The sequence below is a fragment of the Pseudonaja textilis genome, chromosome 7 (genome assembly GCF_049901715.1).
Source record: "Pseudonaja textilis isolate UNSWEBS1 chromosome 7, rPseTex1.2, whole genome shotgun sequence".
Lineage (NCBI taxonomy): Eukaryota > Metazoa > Chordata > Lepidosauria > Squamata > Elapidae > Pseudonaja > Pseudonaja textilis.
In genome coordinates, this window is record NC_141996.1 from 44,040,380 (window position 1) to 44,061,132 (window position 20,753).

Sequence of the window (20,753 nt, forward strand, 5' to 3'; positions counted from 1 at the left end):
CGGTCGGCACTCCCGCTTGAACGACGGACCTGGTTGGGGACTCCAACCAGTCCTATAGACACAACAAACACATTGATAATAATTTGTTGGATCTAAAATACTCAAATTCAGAACAATTCTTCAGAATTCTGCTGGCCTTGTACAATATTCAATGAGGTTGGAATACATGGTACAAAGCCTTTTAATAAGATGTTTTAATTTCATTAAATCAGAAAAAAGAGGGGGGGTGAGTACCTGTTTATTTCCAATTCATCAATCATGGTTTAGAGTACAGTCATCAAAATAGCCCATATGATTCTAGTGGTTAGGTCTGGGGCTATTGTTTTAAAACAAAATTTGCTAAACTGTACATTGTACACACAAGTTGATGGCTTGTATAACATGATAAAACAAAGCTAACCAAATCAGAATTTAGCTTAGTGAGGTATGTGAACATGATCTATTCACTAAGCCCAAGAACTTGAAACTGGGACATCTAGTATATCTTTAAGGTCCAGTCTGATATAAGTAAAATAATATTTAAAGCCATGTATAATATTGCCAAAAATGTGTATGTTGTTGTGCATAGAGTTGAAATATCTGAAACTAGAAAACTACTAAGTTCTCCCTTTGCATTTGGAAAAGGTATACAATAGTATTTTTTCTATTTTAAGATAGTCTTCTTCTACTTTTTAAAGCTTTCGTCTAATTAATTTCTTGTTGCTTGTCCATAACAGGACAGGTAAGGCAATCGGCAAGAAATTGACAAACCCTCTATTTTGGGGTATTGCTCACTTAGCATCCAATGTACCTGCTTTGTTGTCTTGGATGAGTTGCTAGAAAATAGCATTTCACAAGGAACCTATGGTTAAAAGAATCTGAGTCGAACAATGAAAAAAAAAAGATTTTATTGTTATCACAATGTCTTATTTTTGTCAAGATTAATCACTACAGACTAACTTTTGCTGAGATAAGGATCCACAAATAACAAAATGTTGAGAGAGTACAAATTATAATATTTATTAGCCATACTAAGTGCAACTTGAAAAATTAGTAAAAAGTAAAAATGATAAAACTGAAGTACTTGCATTGTTTTTCCTTAACAGTTCAATATACATATTTAAGTATTTCATCATTTATAGATTTTGAAAGCTTCAAATATATAATGGCGTACTTTTATTAAAACATATTTATTTTACATGCCATACTAATTAAGGAACATTGCTTTTGCTTGCTGTTCCAAAGCTATATTCTCACATTCGTTTTCTATCCTAATGAAGTTTTGCAAATTGTATTTTCTTTCTCCCCAAACTACATTACTTCTTCTAAGTCTGTTTTAATAACAATTAAGCAACCAAAATGCAAAAAGGGAACCTACTGAACTTATCTATATTACTTTTCTAGATTAGAAGATGAGATAATGGGTAAAAGAGATCTGATTGCTGATCATATAAAATATCATACCATTTTCCCCAGATAGGAAAATGTTATATTAAAATAGTTAAGACATTGGAATAAAGAATAGAGAATAAACAAGGAATCAAGACAATAATTCTATACAAATTTATGAATCAGTAGTGAAAAAGTTACTCAGTAGAGAAGTACAAAGCAATCCTATAGCCAATTACCTAGGAAATTACTTGTCTTTTATAGCAAGCAATTAAATTCTGAAGTAACTGCAAGTTTATTTTAACTTTGAATTTAAGCCCTTAGATGTGCCTCAATTGTTTTCTCAAACTAGTTATCTACAGATTCTATGGTGCTCCTAAACTATTAAAATCTTAATGCACTCTTGGCAACTATAATAACAGAAGTGAAAATGTTCAATACAGGTAATCTGCAACTTACAACCATATATTTAGTGATGTTTGAAATTACAATGATGCTGAAAGAAGGGACAGACAACTTCTTTCCAAAGTTTCAACCATTCCAATGGCCCTGTGGTTGTGTGAGAAAAATTTGGTTGCTTTTCACTGCACCTCCCTTAAAACCATGGGACTATTGCAGGTCCTCACCATCATGTGCTAGGAGGCCTCTGCCAGGTAGATCCACTGGCATATGGAAATCTGCCTATCCCCATCCTACCTCTCTGAGGCGCTTTCCAGCAAGACAAGCACCAACATTTGCAATAGTTTGAGGCTTTTTCTATATTCAAAAACATTGTGAGATGAGCATAGTTCTCACAAAATTCAGGGGCTCATTCTATAAATATTACATTGGCTAGATTTCTATAGTAGCTGTACAGTAGTTTGCATTAGCTGGTAATGCTTCTCAGCACTCCAAAGAAAGGGAAAGTTTGTGAGCCTGTGCAATTTGGCAGGGAAAGGGCCAAGACTTCCAGGACAGAGATGGGGCAGGGAGAAGAACCGAGCCTTCTGGGGAAGTGATGAGGAGGTAAATGACCCAAGCCTTTCCCAAGGAGATGATGGAACCAAGAAAAAGACAAAACCTTCTGGGAATTATGGAATGAGGGAGAAGGCCCACACACCAGTGGGCCTAGCTGGCCAAGGCCTCCCAATCGATGGCAAATTTCTGCATACCAGTGAGTTCCAACCTCCCAGGGCCTCCTCCACTCCCTGAGTGTAATCATTTAATGATTGTAATGTAGGAGCTGAGAATGCAGTCATCAAGCAAGACAATCATGTGGGTGCCTCGTTTAATGACTGCAAACAATTTATGAGCCAAATTGTGGGCCTAATTGTGGTTGTACGTTGAGGGTTGCCTGTATTTATAAGTATATTTATGATAGCCATTCTATGTAGTAGACCAAGTGTTTCTCCTTACTTTGCTTGCATCCATATATTCTGTTCTCTAGGCATTTTCACCTGAAGAATATTGTTTGTTATAGCCTCTATAATAGCATGAAGGGTGTTCCGGACTAGCAGGCTCGTAGCCTGGAAATCTGATTGGCCCGCTGAAAGCCGATCGTGATTGGTCGCCATAGACTGATGCGATTGGCCAGTAAAAGGGCTGCCGCGATTGGCCCTGCCAAGAGCGGCAAACTCAAATCGCCTTCATTGGCTGCCTAGCCGCAGCCAGCCCTATAAAAGGGGCTGCTGTGGCTGGGCTTAGTTCCTCAGATCTGAAGTCACAAATAAAGAGCTTTAGTTACTATCTGAGTCTTGCCTCCATTCTTGAACCGTCCTCCCAGACATAACACTGGCAACGAGGATGGGATACGGAGGCAACAGAAGCTATTGAATTGAGCTAGCCGAAGGAGCACGTGGCTGACAGAGCGCAACGATGGCAACATGGCCAGTAGCGCTATACCACCTGCACCATTCGATCCAGCTAGAGAAGATTGGGACTCATACATGGACAGATTTCAAATGTTCCTGGAGTCCAACAATCTCAAAGATGCCACACCCAGCAAGAAACGAGCCGTTTTTCTAACCCATTGTGGACCAGCCATTTTTAAGATGGCTAAAGCCTTAGCCAAGCCAGCTGAAGTTAAAACCATGGATTGGGACACCCTTGCTCCCATCCTGCGCAACCATTATGCCCCAGCCGTCCCAACTCTCATTCGCAGACATGAGTTCTACCAGAGGGACCAACGTGAAGGTGAGAGCGTTGGGGATTTTGTGGCAGACTTGAGGAACCTGGGTGGCTTGTGTGGCTTCGCCAACCTCGAAGAAGCCATGAGAGATCGCATCGTCCTTGGCCTCAGAGACCCAACCGTCCAGAGCAAGATTATGGCCAAGGGAGACATCTCGCTTGCAGATGCCATAGCAGACGCCACAGCAGCTGAAGCCACTCGTAAATCGGCAGCACGAATGCGTCGAACCAGCGGGACCAACCGCCAACCCACCAACGATGCTGGGAAACCTTCAGACAAGTACGCATCAACCACCCATCACGAAGACGTCAAGTCATCCTCAGACAGCGAGGAAGAAGAAGTCCACAGGCTCCAGTCAGAACGTGAGCAACAGGACCAGCAGGGTCGCAAAGCCAATTACCAATGCGCTGGATGTGGGGGAAACCATCCCCGATCCGAATGCAGATTCTTAGATGCCATATGCCGTTGCGAGAAATGGGGACACATCGCGAAGGTATGCAGAAACAAGAGAAATTCCAGCCCCAGACGGAGAGGGAGCAGTCCAAGGAGAAACGATGGCAACGCCACCATGCAGAGGGACCGCCCTAGCAACCAGTGGAACCGGTACAGCAGACCCCAAAGGTTTAACGACGCCCCCAGACGAGAGGAGGCTCATCAAACCATCACCATCGGCCACGCTTCATCACTTGAGGCTAAAAAGATCCGAGTAGAGGTCACGATTGAAAACAAACTGTGCAACATGGAAGTCGACTCTGGGTCATCACTATCCATGGTATCCTGGAGAACACTCAAGCAGCTAGTCCCCAACATCCAACGCCAAGACCTCAGCAGTCAGAGACTCATACTAAAAGACTATCAAGGCAACCGGATTCCAGTCGCAGGTACCTGCCATGTGCAGGTCTCGTTCAAGGGACATAAGGGAATTCTACCACTCACCGTCGTAGACCGAGATTGGCCAAGTCTATTGGGTCTTCAGTGGTTCGCGCCACTAGGAATCGGAGTGGCTGGCATCCATCATACTGAAGACAATGACTGGGAGGCGGCTCTCGTCCACGATTTCCGAGAAGTGTTCAACGAAAGCCTAGGCAAGTACAAGGGGTCCCCCATTTCATTTAATCTTCACCCCGACATAGCACCCATTCGTCTAAAGCCACGCCGAGTTCCCTTTGCTCTTAAATCCAAAATTGACGAGCAACTGGACAAATTAATTGCGCAAGGCGTGTTAGAACCTATTGACCACGCCCGATGGGAGACACCAATCGTCACCCCCATAAAACCTGATGGGTCCATAAGAATCTGCGGTGACTACAAGGCCACCCTCAATCACGCGCTACAGCACAGCGCCTACGCAGTGCCAGTTGTTCAACATCTCCTGCATTCACTTGGGGGTGCCAAAATATTCGCAAAATTAGATCTGGCCCAAGCGTATCAACAGCTACCAGTTGATCCTGACACTGCAGAAGCCCAAACTATAGTCACACATCGTGGTGCATTCAAATGCAACAGGCTCCAGTTTGGTGTAAGCGTAGCCCCAGGCATCTTTCAAAGCCTGATGGAGAGACTATTACAAGGGATAAAAGGGGTCGTGCCCTATTTTGATGACGTATTAATAGCAGCACCCACAAAAAACCAATTAGAAAAACGTCTCAGAACAGTCCTACAGAGGTTCAAAAACGCTGGCCTCAAGGTTAAGAAGGAAAAGTGCCAGCTTTGCACAGAAAGGGTGGAGTTTCTTGGCTACCTCCTTGACAAGCAAGGAATCCACCCCACAGAAAAAAAATTGGCAGCTATCAAAAACGCCCCAAGACCTAAAAACAAGACCGACCTCCAAGCCTTCCTGGGACTTATTAACTTTTATAACATCTTCCTGCCCCAGAAGGCGACTGTTGCTGAGCCCCTTCATAGACTACTCGATAAAAGGGCATCCTGGAATTGGGGACGTCAGGAGGAACACGCCTTCCAGCAAGTAAAAGATCTCCTTACCTCAAAGGCAGTACTAATTCAGTACAACGAAACACTACCTTTGACTGTCACGTGTGACGCCTCACCATTTGGGGTAGGGGCCATCCTCAGCCACGTCCTACCAAATGGCTCAGAAGCACCAATTGCATTTTTTTCACGAACTCTATCAAAAACAGAAAGAAACTATAGCCAATTAGATAAGGAAGCCCTTGCTATTGTCTCTGCAATAAAATGATTTCATGAATATGTTTATGGAAGACCGTTTTCTATTATAACGGATCATAAGCCACTCCTTGGGATCCTGGCGGGCAACAAACCTACTCCACACATTCTCTCCCCCAGAATGATGCGATGGTCGGAATTTCTCGCTGCCTACAACTATCAATTAAAGTACCGCCCGGGGAAATCTATTCTCCACGCAGATGCCTTGAGCCGCTCACCGCTACCCGAGCCACAGGAAGACCCAGCTCCCACACTCCCCGTACTGCAAATAGAGACAATGCCATCACCTCCACTAACGGCTCAAGACATTCCTTTTGAAACCAAAAGAGACTCTTGTTTGGCATGAGTTCTTGGCTGGGTGGAGAGGGGATGGCCAGATTACGACACTAAGGAAATGTTTAAGCCGTTTAAAAACACACAAACGGAACTTTTTCACAAAAAGGGTGCGTTTTGTGGGGAGACCGAGTTGTTGTACCAACTAAGTTACAAAAAGGGTCTTGCAAATGCTACACGAGGGACACCCGGGCATCGTACGTATGAAAGCGCTGGCAAGAAGTTACGCCTGGTGGCCAGGTATAGATAAACAAATCGAAACCTGGGTCGCCTCTTGTAACAAATGCCAGGAAAACCACTCAGCTCCATCTAAAGCCCCACCAACAGAACGGGAAACACCCAGGGGTCCTTGGTCTCGCATTCATATTGACTTTGCAGGACCTATGAGAGGCTGCACCTTCTTAATAACTGTTGATGCCTACTCAAACTGGCTTGAGGTCAATAAAATGAAAGCAACCACTACTGAGGCGGTCATTAAAAAACTGAGCAGACTCTTCGCCACACACGGGTTACCAGATGTCCTGGTCTCTGACAATGGGCCCCAATTTACTGCCTTAGCCTTTGAACAGTATTTAGCGGAACGGGGCATCCGACACGCACTCACATCGCTGGCTCATCCTGCGGCGAATGGTAGGGCTGAACGAATGGTTCAGTTTACAAAGAAAACCCTGCAGAAAATGGATCAAGGCAACATCCATGACAAAGTCACTAGAATGCTGCTCCTACAGCACATCACACCAAACAGCACGACCAACAAGTGCCCAGCTGAACTCCTGATAGCCAGGAAACTCAGATCGCCTCTAGATCGTTTGCACCCTGCCTACACCCCGGAAAAGCCCCTGGGTTCCAGCAGCAAGCACCGTGTTTTCAAGGTAGGAGACCTTGTTTTCGCAAATTTTTTTTCTGGGGATCCCCTTTGGATTCCTGCCCAGGTAACTCAAGTTACGGGCCCCCGCTCCTACCGTCTACTCACCACTGATGGCAGACCATGGAAACGCCATATTGACCAACTGCGCTCCAGACTAACCACATCTTCCAACCCTGACCCTAACTTTGACACTGGGGGGGGGAGGGGAAGCAGTGAACTCAGAATTAGAACCAACACCTGTCTATTCCGAGCTATCACCGAGATCACCGCACCATGGTTGGCAACACTCACCAGCTGCAACTGAGACTGGACAGTCGAACGCTTCGCCAGGAAGCAGCATCCAGGCAGGTTCAGCGAGCCCCGGGAGCCAGAACAGTAACAGCGAGGCTGAGGACTTCATCACCCCGGAGGCACCAGAGGAGAGCCCTGACCATGACACCGGTTCACCGTTCCTGTTTGATCCAGCAAGCAGTCCATCTGAACCCGGGCTTGAACAGGGTCAAGCGGAACTGCGTAAGTCAGGCAGACAGGTGCGAAGACCTGCTTACCTGCGAGACTATATTACTCCACCCCTTAAACGGAACCGAGAGGGGAGGGGTGTTCCGGACTAGCAAGCTCGTAGCCTGCAAATCTGATTGGCCCGCTGAAAGCCGATCGTGATTGGTCGCCATAGACTGATGCGATTGGCCAGTAAACGGGGTGCCGCAATTGGCTCTGCCGAGAGCGGCAAACTCAAATCGCCTTCATTGTCTGCCTAGCCGCAGCCAGCCCTATAAAAGGGGCTGCTGTGGCTGGGCTTAGTTCCTCAGATCTGAAGTCACAAATAAAGAGCTTTAGTTACTATCTGAGTCTTTCCTCTGTTCTTGAACCATCCTCCCAGACATAACAAAGGGAATTTTCTGAGGCATATAATGCTACATTGTTTAAATTCTGAATGTAATGTTAAAAGAGAGAGACTATTTTCAATCAATATTTGAGGTTAGAACAGCATGCCATCTTCTTTATCAGATGATCTTATAGTGATTCATGAATTTAAATTAGCAATTTTCTGATCTCCTCTGTCCTCTGTGAAACTTTTTTAATAACTTAAGAGAACTACTGTTACTGATGTCATCTACATGGGTAAACCTGCAAGGTCAGTGAAGGTAAATAGATTTGGTAAGATTGAGTCTTAGAATACACATTTTTTTTAAAAAAATAAATAAAATTATATATGTGGGTATATAAATCTGTGAATGGGAGACAGAGGAAAGAAATAATGTAGAGAAATCAATGTTCAACTAAGTATGCTGAAGTAGACTAATTTATTGATTGTAGCATGGCAGTATTGTGGGCTGGGACTTTCCTGTTATAATGTGGGAAGATCCTTTGCCCTTTGTACTCCTTTTGGAGTGTATTTATAAGTGTTTGGAAGATAATTGGAAATGGTAGTGAACAAATGTATATGATGCTGGCCATGAGTATAGCAATATGTAGTTCTTAGGATATATTCTTATCTCTTAGGAGATTTTCTTTTGATTGAAACCATGATTATCTCCCATTTATCCAGAGCTTTATGTCCTAGCAACAACTTACTTTAATACTACCTTTTTCTTGTTTATTTTTCCTAAAGATTATGGAAAACCATCTAATCTAAAAATTATGAGAGACCAACAATTTTGAAGGAACCACTTCAAAAACAATACATTAACCTATCCTTAGTACACCATAGTATCAGGGGTGGGATTCAAATTTCTTAACAACTGGTTCTGTGGTGTGTTGCCTTATTTGTGGGTGTGGCTTGGTGGTCATGTGACTGTGTGGGCATGGCTTGTATGTAAATATTATAAATATTTATGTAAATAATGATTTTTTTTATAAAAAACAGGAACTTTTACCCAAAAGTAGGCAAAGCAGGCAGGCAGATTGAGTTTCTTCCAGAATTACTGATTCACTTAGAGATCTATCTTTCTGCAAACGGCTACCTAAATCTGTCACATAAAATTTGCTTGCAAGCAAACTCATAAAATTTGGTAGCAAGAAACTCACAAAATTAACTCACAACACACCGCGTATGTAAATATTGAATTTTTTATTTAAAAAAGAGCAACTTTTACCGAAAAGCAGGTAAAGCAGGCAGGCAGATTGAGTTGTTTACAGAATCACAGATTTACTTAATGATCTATCCATCTGCAATCAGCTACCTGAGTCTGCACTAAAAAGCTTCAGTCCTAAGGAAGGTTGGGCTCTGCTTTTAGATTAACTAGAAAGCAAGAAATCCAAGGATTTCCTGCTTTCTACCTAATCTAAATCTCCTGGCAGAGCAGAACAGCTGATGGTCGGGGTGGGGGGAAAGGAAAAATAGCAACTTACCAAACCAGGCAAGTTGGATGGCTCGCATGCCAGGTAAAGAGTGAGTAGGCGGGGAGGAGCAGGGCCAGCCAGTGGAGCGATTTGCCAGTTCTCTGAACTGCAGACAATCATAACATGCATGTGTGCAGTATTTGCAAGAAATCATCAGCTGTGCCGCCTAGACAGCTGACAAGGGTGCGCAGCATTTGAAAATCCTCGTTTCCTGCTTTTTAAACTTCAGCTGTGCTGCACAAAGCAGCTGAGGAGGGAAAAGCAGGGAATAAAGGACAGCCTAGAGCCTGGGCAGGTGGGTGGCCCAAACACCAAACCGGTTTGGTGTCAGCTGCTCTTTACAGTTACTGTTCTATAGAACTGGGCCAAACCAGTAGCATCCTACTCCTGCCTAGTATTATTAAAATTTTCAAGAAAGAAAATATCTTGTGCTTGATAAATACCAGTCTTCAATCACATCATGCTCTCCTCTTGCATTAATGGAGATCTTAACTGTTCTCCTAAAACTCAAAGGGAAGAAGCAGGCCTGTCCTCCACTGGGAGGGAATTCCAGAATATGAGAGCAGTAACTGAAAATATCAACTTCTAAGTTCTTGTCAGATGACCTGAAAGGAGCTAATCATTATGAATCTGATTAGATGATCAAACGATAACCCAGTCCAAATGCATATATGGCTTAGAAGTAATGGCTGGAACTTTAAAATATATTTGAATCGGATTGCCAGACAATGTAGCTCTTGAAGCAATAGATCATTCAGGTATTTCAGGATATACCAACATTGCCTAAGCCAGGGCTGTCAAACTCCCGGCCTGTGGGCTAGATGCGCCACATGCCCACGCCCAGTTTAGTGAAAGAGGAAAAAGTCCAGATATGTCATGTGATGTTGATGTGACAAAAGTAAGTTTGACATCCTTGGCCTAAGCCTTCAAATTTGGCACCTGAATTTTCTAAATCTATTTAAAGACATCCTCCTGTAATTGCAATAATCCAAACAAGATGTTACTAAGACATTAATGCCTGTAAGCACTAGCAGGCTTTTCTGACCAGGGAATGATCAAAGTGGTTGTACAAGTTATAACTACACATAAGCTTTTTTTTTTTTTTTAGTATTTATTTGATTTGTCAATCACTTACAAGACACAGGTATAAGAATAAATATAGTTTTGAATACATGAGATAGATACTTATAAGAAAAATAAAAAACAATAGGATAGGGATGGTAGGCACGATTGGTGCACTTATGCACACCCCCTACAGGCCTCTTAGGAAGGGGTGAGGTCAATAGTAGACAATCTAAGGTTAAAGTTTTTGGGGTTTGGGGAAGAAACCACAGAGTCAGGGAGAGTATTCCAAACGTTGACCACTCTGTTGCTGAAGTCATATTTTCTGCAGTCAAGTTTGGTGAGGTTTACCTTGAGTTTGCATCTGTTGTGTGCTCTTGTATTGTTATGATTAAAGCTGAAGTATTCATTTGAAGGTAGGACATTGCAATGTATGATTTTATATACTATATTTAGATCGGACCGGAAACAACATAGTTCTAGGTTTTCTAGGTTTAGAGTTCCAAGTCTGGTGGCATAAGGTATTCTGAAATGAGTAGAGGAGTGGAGAACTCTTCTTGTGAAATATTTCTGGACTTTCTCAATTGTGTTAATATCAGATACATGATATGGGTTCCAGACTGATGAGCTGTATTCAAGTATAGGTCTAGCAAATGTTTTGTATGCTCTAGTTAGTAGTGTGATATTACCAGAGAAGAAACTACGTAGGATTAGATTAACAACTCTTGATGCCTTTTTGGCTATGTAGTTACAGTGGGCTTTAGCACTTAGATCATTTGAGATGAGTACTCCAAGGTCCTTGACAAAGTTTGGATCCTCAACAAGGTCTTGACTATTCAGATTGTATTTTATTTTCTGATTTTTTTTTTTGCCAATATGTAAGACAGAGCATTTATTTGTTGAGATTTGAAGTTGCCATTTGATTGACCATTCTGATACATAGTCAAGGTCTTTTTGGAGGGTAGTAGTATTATCTGTGGTGTTGAATAGCTTTACATCATCAGCAAAGAGAATGCAGTTGCTCTTAATATGATCACAGAGGTCATTTATGTAGAGTATGAAGAAAGTTGGTCCTAGAACACTGCCTTGGGGGACACCACTATGGACAGGTACAGAATTTGATAGGACACTCCCAATTTTGACCATTTGTTGTCTGTTTGACGGGAATACTTCTATCCAGTAATGCAGGTGCCCAGAGATACCATAAGATTTTAGTTTTAGGAGTACTTTGTCGTGTACCACTGAATCAAAGGCTTTACAGAAGTCTATGTAGATTGTGTCTATTGTTTTGCCCTGATCGAGTTGTGTAGTCGATATGTTTTTGCAATGTAAGAGTTGCAGATTACAGGATAGTTTTTTTCTGAATCCAAATTGTTTATTAGAGAGTAGGTTGTTTGTCTCTAAGTGGAGGATAATGGATTGGTTAATAATTGATTCTATGATTTTGCAGGTGACACAGCATAAGGAGATTGGTCTGTAATTTTCAAGTCTCTTTTTGAAGATGGGGAAGACTGTGGCTTGTGTCCATAGTTTTGGCAAGGAGCTGGTCCTGAAAGATTTTTCAAAGATTATGCTTAGAGGTTCAGCTATGGCAGTGGATAGTATTTTTAAGAAGTAGGCACATATTCCATCCGGTCCAATAGATAGGGATGGTTTTAGATTGCATAGTGCTTTTTCAACAATGTCTTCTGTAAAATTGATATGTATTAAATCATTGTAGTTGTCTGTGGTTTGACCAGGAAGTACTGGGCTTGATCCATTGCTTTTCACAAATACTGAGCCAAAGAATGTGTTAAAGAGGTTTGCTTTGATGGTATTGTTGTTGCAGTCTTTGCCATTAGGTCCTTTCAGGGGTGGTATGGACCTTAAGTCTTTTAGTTTGTTGTTTGCAAAATTGTAGAAAGCACAGGGGGAATTTTTGCGTAGAAGGTTTTCCTCTTGTTTAATGTGATAATTAGTGCATTCAGTTTTTATCTGGTGGCATAGATTTTTGGATCGGCTTTTGAAGTTAGCAACGTGACCAGATTTGTTTTTTCGCCAAAGTGATCTCTTTTTGGATTGAAGCTTCCTTATTGTTATGGGTAATCTGTTTTTCCTGGTTTGGGGAGTTGTTATTGGTACATATAGTTTGATCCCCTTTTGATTTCTAGTAAGAATATGTTGTAATTGTCTTCAACAGTATTGCATCCAGTGAACAGAAATTGCCAATCAAGGGAAGAGAGATCATTGATTATAAGATCATAGCTGCCTTTTTAAAGTTATAATTGGGGATTTTGTCATTGTGATGATTTTTGTGTGAATGTATGTTGAGACAAAAGTCAATCATGTTGTGGTCACTGTTGGAAAAGGGCTCTTTAATTTGTATTCCGTAAATTGAATTCAAGCTATTGCAGAAGATGAGATCGAGGCAGTTGTTAAGCCTAGTATTGTTGGTTACTAGTTGTTCCAGTCCCAGATTTGTTACAGCATTGTAGAAGGTTGCATGTATGGGTTCAGTTGTACATTCGTTTAGGGTCCGGTTAATATGAGGTAGATTGAAGTCACCAAGAAAGATAAAAGTGTGTGGGCAGGATGCTGCCCATGTTAGTAGTGTGTTTAACTTGTTTACATGTTCGATGTCATAATCAGGGGCTCTGTAACATAGTAAGAACTGAAATGTGATATTTAAGGTCAGTTCAGAGATAATGGTCTCAGGAAGAGCAAGCTCTTGGGTAACTTGGATCTTTTTTATGTAAGGATTTTTTATAGAAGATAGCAATACCACCTCCTCTATGGATTTCACAATCAGATCGGTAAACATGATAGTCTCTTACTGAGATAATGGAGTCAGGGAGAGATTTGTTGAGCCATGTTTCACAGACAAATATGATGTCGAATTTAGCCGTATTTAGTAAGAGGAGAAATTCAGGTATTTTATTTACAAGGCTTCTTGCATTGAGTAACTTGCATTTAAGGCCAGTTGTAGTTTGAATTGAGGTAGTTCATGGCCACAGCTGCCACCTGCTCTTTGAGAAGGAGCTGTTAGTCCAGGAAGACTCCCAAGTTGGAAGAGTCTTCCTATAGCTGGCAGAATACAACTCTGTTTAGAATCAATGATAATACTATGCTGACTTGGAAGGAATCAGCCTATTCCTTCCCATGCAGTCTCTGAAGACCTCTAAGCATGGTGCTCATACCACTGCTGCTTTGATACTTTGGCTGCACTATAGCAGATACTGTTCAGTGGTTTCATGCAGTTGTTAAAAAGAATGAAGAGAGGAAGAGAACCCTAAGGCACTCCACAAAGTTGAAATCTCCAGGCAGATCTCTTTTTCTCCACAAACATCAATTGGAACTCTCCATTTAGGAAGGAGAAGAATTCCTGAAGTGTTGGTTTGTGGAAGCATAATTTAGCAAGCTGCTGAGAAACACAAAAAAGGACCAAGAGGTTTATTCTCCCCTAATTTGTAAGCATAACCAATGTACTTCCACCAAAGTGCTGTATTCTGGCATGAAACTCCAATATACTTATACCTTCATCCCATCCCTTTGAATAAGACAATTTTTTGAGATATGAGGAAATTATCCTCATTTAATTATATTATCCTTAAATGTCACATTCATTGAGCTTAAATTAGTTACAATAGTATTTTCCTCCATATTCTAATACCATCCAAGTTCATATAATCTGTTAGTCTTTGTCAACCATTGATTAAATAGGTTACAAAGGCACACAAACAGAACAGAAACTGGCAATAGAGTATTAGCATACATCATGTTGGTAGAGTTTTCTCAATTGGAGTTTATCAATGTAACTCTATTTAAAAAAACCAAATTATCCCATGTTATTTCAAGACAGGAAGATGTTTTATCTTCTGTTGACTGTGATAAAAACTTTATGTTTTTCTCCCCTTCCATTGAATCATGTCTGATTCTTACAGATTGCCTGGGCAAGTCTCTGCAGTTATCTTGGCAAGGTTTTTCAGACACATCCTTCCTAGGACTAAGAGAATGTAGCTCGCTCACCATCACCCAAGATGGCTTTGTAACCAAGATGGGCTACAACTCAGTTTTCTAGTTTCTACCCTGATGTAGCAGTAATAATAATCAAATTTATATAGTCTATCTGATTGAACAGATAGAAACAATAAAAACAAAAATGTGCAAGATAAAAGCCCTTATTAATAATAATAAAAATGAAAGATATGAACCACAGAAAAGGAAGGATAAAATTTGCCACCTTAACAATAGAGCAAGTTTCCAGTTGCTCAGAACTGACAAAATAGCCAAGACTAAGGGATTTTTGGAAGATGAAAAGCCATGGAATTAGTCTAATTTCTGGGGTAAGAATGATCTATTACAGGGGCATCAAACTCAAAGCCCAGGGAACAGATCTGGCCCATGGGGAGCTTTGATCTGGCCCACAGGGCTGCCCTGGAAATGGGAAAGGACCGACCCATGGTGCCTCTGCCAGTGAAAACAGAGCTCAGGAGGGCCTCAGGAGAGAGCAGTGCTCCTAAGTTCTGTTTTTGCTGGCAGAGGGTTGCAGGAGGCCGTCGTAGCCAAAAACAGAGCTCAAGAGGCCATTTTCACTGGCATAGTGCTCGGGCCACCACAGGAACCCCCAGCATGAGTGATGTCAAGTTGGCCATGCCCACCCCCGCCCCCGAGGTCAAACACAACTCTGATGTGGCCCTCAATGAAATTGAGTTTGACACACCTGATATATAAGGTGGGCACTGCATCAGAAAAGGTACGTCTCCTAGTAGCTACCAAATGATGGTTCTTAGCTAATGGTACCCACAACATGCCACTCTGCCAGATCTAGTGAGGCAGGCTGATGTAATTAGATAAAGGGGGGTCTCTCAGATAAGCTGATCTGCTTTGACACTTCATATTATGTTTTCAGTGTAAATAGTGATCTATTTTCTTTTCACTTAGGTTCTTGATAAGGAAAAGCAACCACAGGCTTTCAGTAATACTACTAAATTATTTTCACATCTCTCCAACAATGAAATTACTTCATGCCTTATAGTTTACATCTATTGTGTTCTTCAAAGTATTGAAGTTTATCATACATAGAACAATAGAATGTGCACACAATTAAAAATATACCTTTGTTTTACCTTGATGAGACTGAATATTATTAATAGAATGACTGGTAGAAATAAAAAAAATGAAAGGATGAGAATCATTATCCTAGAAAGCCCATATAACTGCAACATTTTTTCAGAATGAAGGAGTGTTCCTCTTTCTTTCAGAGCAAGATTCAGTCTGCATTGCAAATTGGCAATATTAATTATTTCCCTCCTTTCTCACTGCTATATTTCCTGGCTGCCTGAAGTTTATGAATATACCTCATCATAAGTATTATTTGAGAAATATAAATCCAGTTATTTCTCCTCCAAAGAAAAGAATGACAGCATCTTACCACAAGCAGCCAAGTTATTAATTGTTAAAAAGGAACAAGATAAAACAGCAGCAAAACCAAAAACACAAAGAACCAAAATAAACCCTCAAATCAAATCAAGTAACAGCACATGCTGGCAGTTTTCATACATATCCATAAGGGAATTCTCTGCTGTTCCTTCACCACAAAGAGATAAACTGAGGTGAGCTTGCACTTGGGAACTTTTCCATAAATCTGTTTTGGCAATCAATAGCAAAGACTAAATTCACTAAACAAGCAGAAGAATATAATTATTGCCCAATTACTTTTGAATCTTACAGAAAAAAGTTACAAGATACAGGCACATTTTCTGTCTCTTATATATCCCTACTGATATCCTCACACAGTTCCTAATTTATCTTATTTACAGGCTCTAAATATTAGGACAATATTGAAAATTTCTTTGTTTGCTAAAAGGTTACATTCTCCATCATAGACTAACTTACTCACCTCTTACTCCTTAGTTTGCTTTTAGATTTTGCTTTCTGTAATGAACTAGTAGGAATACATATAAACTCTTGCACATACTGTGCATACACATTACACATGTATGCATGCATGCACACAAACACATAAACGCAAAGAATAGCTGTGTCCTGAATTGTTTACAAAATGAAAGTGTGTATTTCCTTTTAAAGGATTTGCAGGATTTCTGCCTCATCCTAAATCTTTTAAAGAGAGTCTGATTTGTCTCAGCATTCCATTCAGTTGGATGCATGTATTTTATTATATGAAAGTATGCTATTCTATTGGGACTTCCATTTATCAGCTGTCACTATCTGTTGTTACTCTTTTTAATTAAAAATAAATAATTTCAGTTTTTGTGTGTGCATGCAAGAGTATAAAAGTCTCTAGAGACCATTATACAACATGGCCCAGACAGAAAAGTTTATCTAATTTATCTACAGCCAATGAAAAGCTAATTACCCCTGCCCCCAAAATAATGACTATTAGACAATTCCATTAAGGTTTTTTTTTACATGTTTAGTCTAATTGTCATCAGATATCTTCAAATTTTACACTTCTAGAACAATATGAAGCAATAGCTACAGCATTTTGAAGGTATAGAAAATCTTCAACAGAAAACAAAAGCATAAATAATTTCAAATAACGTTGAGTTCTTACTAGTGCAATAATAGAGGATGGTTTTTAACAAATTACTGTTTTCTCATATATAATAAATTAATTTATAACTACTTGTTTATATTTCTAAAGCCTAATATGGCATAGTTTCTATGTACATTCAGGATTGCCTCCTATAACTCAAATTCACCTGCCTGTGTTCTTTTCTGGAGGAGTTGTGTTTGATTCCCAGACCATATGAGTTAAGAGGATTGTGCCTAGAGACTGTCCTTCTTGGTAATGTCCCCAACCATATGGAGTATCTTACTCCATAAGGTTTCTTTGACTCCCAACTTGCTGGCTTTTTACAAGGATATAAAAACTATATTGTTCCAAAGAACATTTGGGCGCGAGTGGAATTTTGGGCTATTAGTTTGCTTTGGCATTTCTTATTTTTATTAAATGTTTTAATATGTGGGTTATTTTGGATTATTGAAGTCTGTCTATTATTTTCCTTTTCTTGTTGAGTTCTGCTTTTATAGCTTTTAAATGTTTCTTAAGTTATTTTTAATGTTTTTAGTTAATGTTTTTTTTATATTGGAGTATACACCATCGAAAGTCGTTCTATGAGATAGGCAGATATATAAATTTGATTAATAAATCAATGGTTAGATTGTTCTAATCCTACCAACTACTCATAGCTAATAAAACTAGTCTCTTAATCTCATTAAATAGATTTATTTAAGGGAAACAAGACTTAAGTTACAGTCTCTTGGAAACTGACTATATATGTGTTAGTCACCTTTTATAGAGTAGGTAAAGATAGGTCTCTTTGATCCCATTAATTCTCTTTATACAGAAGATATGCCTGGGAAGGAAGGAAGGAAGGAAGGAAGGAAGGAAGGAAGGAAGGAAGGAAGGAAGGAAGGAAGGAATCCAATTTCTTTATCATGGAATTTATCTCAGACAAAATCTGCTATTATCATGCATCACAACAAATATGTACAATCTTTTCATATTGAAATAATCAAATGCTGACAACAAGAAAGACCTTATAATCTATGGAAAAACACACACACATAATGGTTCATACCTAACTATAAGCATCAAGCAATAACTTTTGTCTCATCAATAAATCTAAAATCCAGAGATGCCATGTTTGTATAGACGTCTATAAGAAGGCAGAACTATTATCTGTTGTGTAACATAATTTGGCATAAACTACTATATGACCCAACAATTACTTGTATTGTACATGTGTGTGTGTGTGTTGTAAATATACACATGCATAGACACACACACAAACATACACATACCTTTCTTCCTCTACTTCCTGCTGGATAACAGCAAATAGGAACACAGTAGGTACATGTGCATAAGCACCCAATATATATAAGGTTATGGCATTGGAGAATCTATCACAAGCTGAACATAATTTTGCTAGCATAAAGAAGAAAGGACAGAGATCCATAATCTTTTGGCTACTTTATGCTTTTACACAGTTCAGGCTAATTTCCTGCTGAAACAATTCCCTTGAAGCTACAGCACGTGGATGGTTTGTAAAGTCTTTCATGTGATGAAAGGGAAGGGAGGAGGAAGCAGGGTAGAATGGGAGTCTCCTGCTGAGATATTGTGATGAATTATTAAAACTTCTTAATGTTGATGTTACTCTTTAACCTCAGATCACAATACTGACAGAAGAGGAAAATGGAAAGTGCTATTAAAGCAGAAATCAACTTAGGAGAAACATAAGTCATGTGGTACATCCAATCAACAATATAAGGAAACAATTACAGAGAGAACAGTTGTGAAGTTAAAAAAAATGCTGTCAAACATTTAACACAAGCACATTTTCCAAGGTATTGGTATTATAGAATTAACATTCACAGCCATACTTCAATATCACTTATTTCTATTTCCAACATGCTTTTCCATAAATATCTTCTGAAAAGCAAATTAAAATTTACGTAAAAGGTTATATTTGGTGAAACCTACAGAGCTTGTGTATCAAGTTTATAAGCAAGGAAGAAAAACAGTTCTCAAAAGCTGTTAAGTATCTTTCTGTTAGCACAGCAAAAAGAAATTCAATGAAGTTAATGCACTTTATCTTTATTAACACATCAACATTGATACAGTCCATCAGCCTGTCAATAATGCTGGTGCTGCATTTCTTTAGGAGTCATATTCTCAAAAATATCTGTCTAATGTTTTCATAATATGTACTAGCAATGTTATCTGTTAAGCAGGCAGAAGTGCTCTTTCTTTTCCTTGGAACAAAACAGGTCAGCCTCAGGAGTGATGGTGCCCTGAAAGATAACACAACTACATCTGCATCACTTCGCATGATCTTTTAGCTTCTCAGTCTATATATATATATATATAGAGAGAGAGAGAGAGAGACTGATATATATGGAACCTTCCAATGATCCCCCTGCATTATTTAAATTCATAATCTCCATTTAAAAACCAAAGCTTTACACATTAAAACACACAGGCAATTCAGTTCTACTTAATTATTTTGAAGTACAGAGGGAAATGAAAACCTTTAAGCAAGCATATTTATTACTACTGTGACAGATAAATTCAAGATTTTCAAAGGCAGCCCTTATGAAACTTTTTATCACTTACCCCCCTTCCAGTGCTTGCCCTTGGTCCTGCTTAGCTTGGTAAGAGTTGATTCAGAGAAGAGCAACATCAAAATAAAAAGAAGTTCAAGCACTGTATTTTCCCTCTGTCTTTCTGATGATAGCATTTCCACAAGTTATTTTCCACAATTTTGCCCCCTTACATTTCCCCCCTTATTTTCTCTATTTTCCATTTGGTTGGAAAAGAATATTAATCAGGTGAAAAGCAGCAGAAGGAAAGGCTTTGCCATTCTGAGGTAACATCTAGTGATGTAGCCCTGAGGAATGCCACATTTTCTTCTGATCCAGCATCTCCCATCCACGATGTGCAGGCAGCACTGCTGCTTCTAGAAGAGCTGTAAAAGAATTTCTCGCTTCTCACTTTGGCTTCGGCAAAAATAGCTTTCACTGTGAGTGCGATTGAGAATGATAAAAACATTAATGCCAATGTCCAATAGAAAAGAGAGAAGATGTCATGATTGTGGAGGGTGAAAGACACAGAGAGAGAAGGGATAAAGAACAGATGAGAAGCAGTTGCACTGACAGCTTTAAGCCTCACTGTCTGATCCTAATAGCCGTGCAGCCAACCAAATTGCTCTTTTAAGGATAATAAGGCTTCGGTGAAAGCTGGTGTCACTGCCACTTGGGTAGGTAAAATCAGGCATGAAAATCATCAAGAAAAAGCTGCTCAAGATAAAAACTAGCAGAGCTCCTATTCGGAATGCTGAGGACTGAGCTAAAGAATACAGTATGCCCACAGTGTATTTAATCTCTATTGTGTGGAGGAAATTTCTTCCTTCAGACTGTAGTCTTAGCTGCACATAAGCAGTGCTTTACTTAATTTAGTGTGAGCCTTTAGAAGATTTAATATTTGCTACACTAATTATTTTTACATTTATCTGAAATAGCGATGAGATTGGAAAATACAAGCTGTTTGTTTTTAAAAAAGAGAAAATAAAGAGTGTGCATGAACAAACACAACACATACATACCGATATATTCAGATAAACAGATGGCCAAAAGCTAACTTGTTTTATAATATCAGTTTTGAGCTAGCTTCCTTCAAAAATTCAAATTCAAGAATTTGATGAAATACAACTATTTAAATATACATACAGATACATGTATATATACATATATACATATATACATATGTACACACACACACACACACACACACACACACACACATCTTTAGGGCAAGTTATTCAAACTGGTGCCCTCAATATATTGTATATTGGAACTGCAGCGCTGTCTAAGATTTTGGGGAAATGCTCAGTGACTATGGGGGAAAAAGTCATATTTTTCATTTCT

At 39.8% G+C, this 20,753-nt stretch overlaps 1 protein-coding gene across 11 annotated transcripts in view; it reads right to left on the reverse strand.

The window, feature by feature from the left end:
* ROBO2 (roundabout guidance receptor 2) overlaps positions 1–20,083 on the reverse strand; it is a 783,469-nt gene extending 763,386 nt beyond the window's left edge. For 5 of the 11 annotated variants that reach the window (XM_087937507.1, XM_087937512.1, XM_087937506.1 and 2 more), the window contains exon 1: positions 19,444–20,081. In XM_087937507.1, the coding sequence (XP_087793633.1) occupies positions 19,444–19,567 (124 nt within the window). In that variant the 5' untranslated portion in view covers positions 19,568–20,081. Of the gene's footprint in view, positions 1–19,443 lie in introns of all 11 variants that reach the window. The other 6 variants (XM_026700666.2, XM_087937503.1, XM_087937509.1 and 3 more) reach the window with 3 other exon arrangements.
* Between the last annotated feature and the right edge of the window lie 670 nt (positions 20,084–20,753).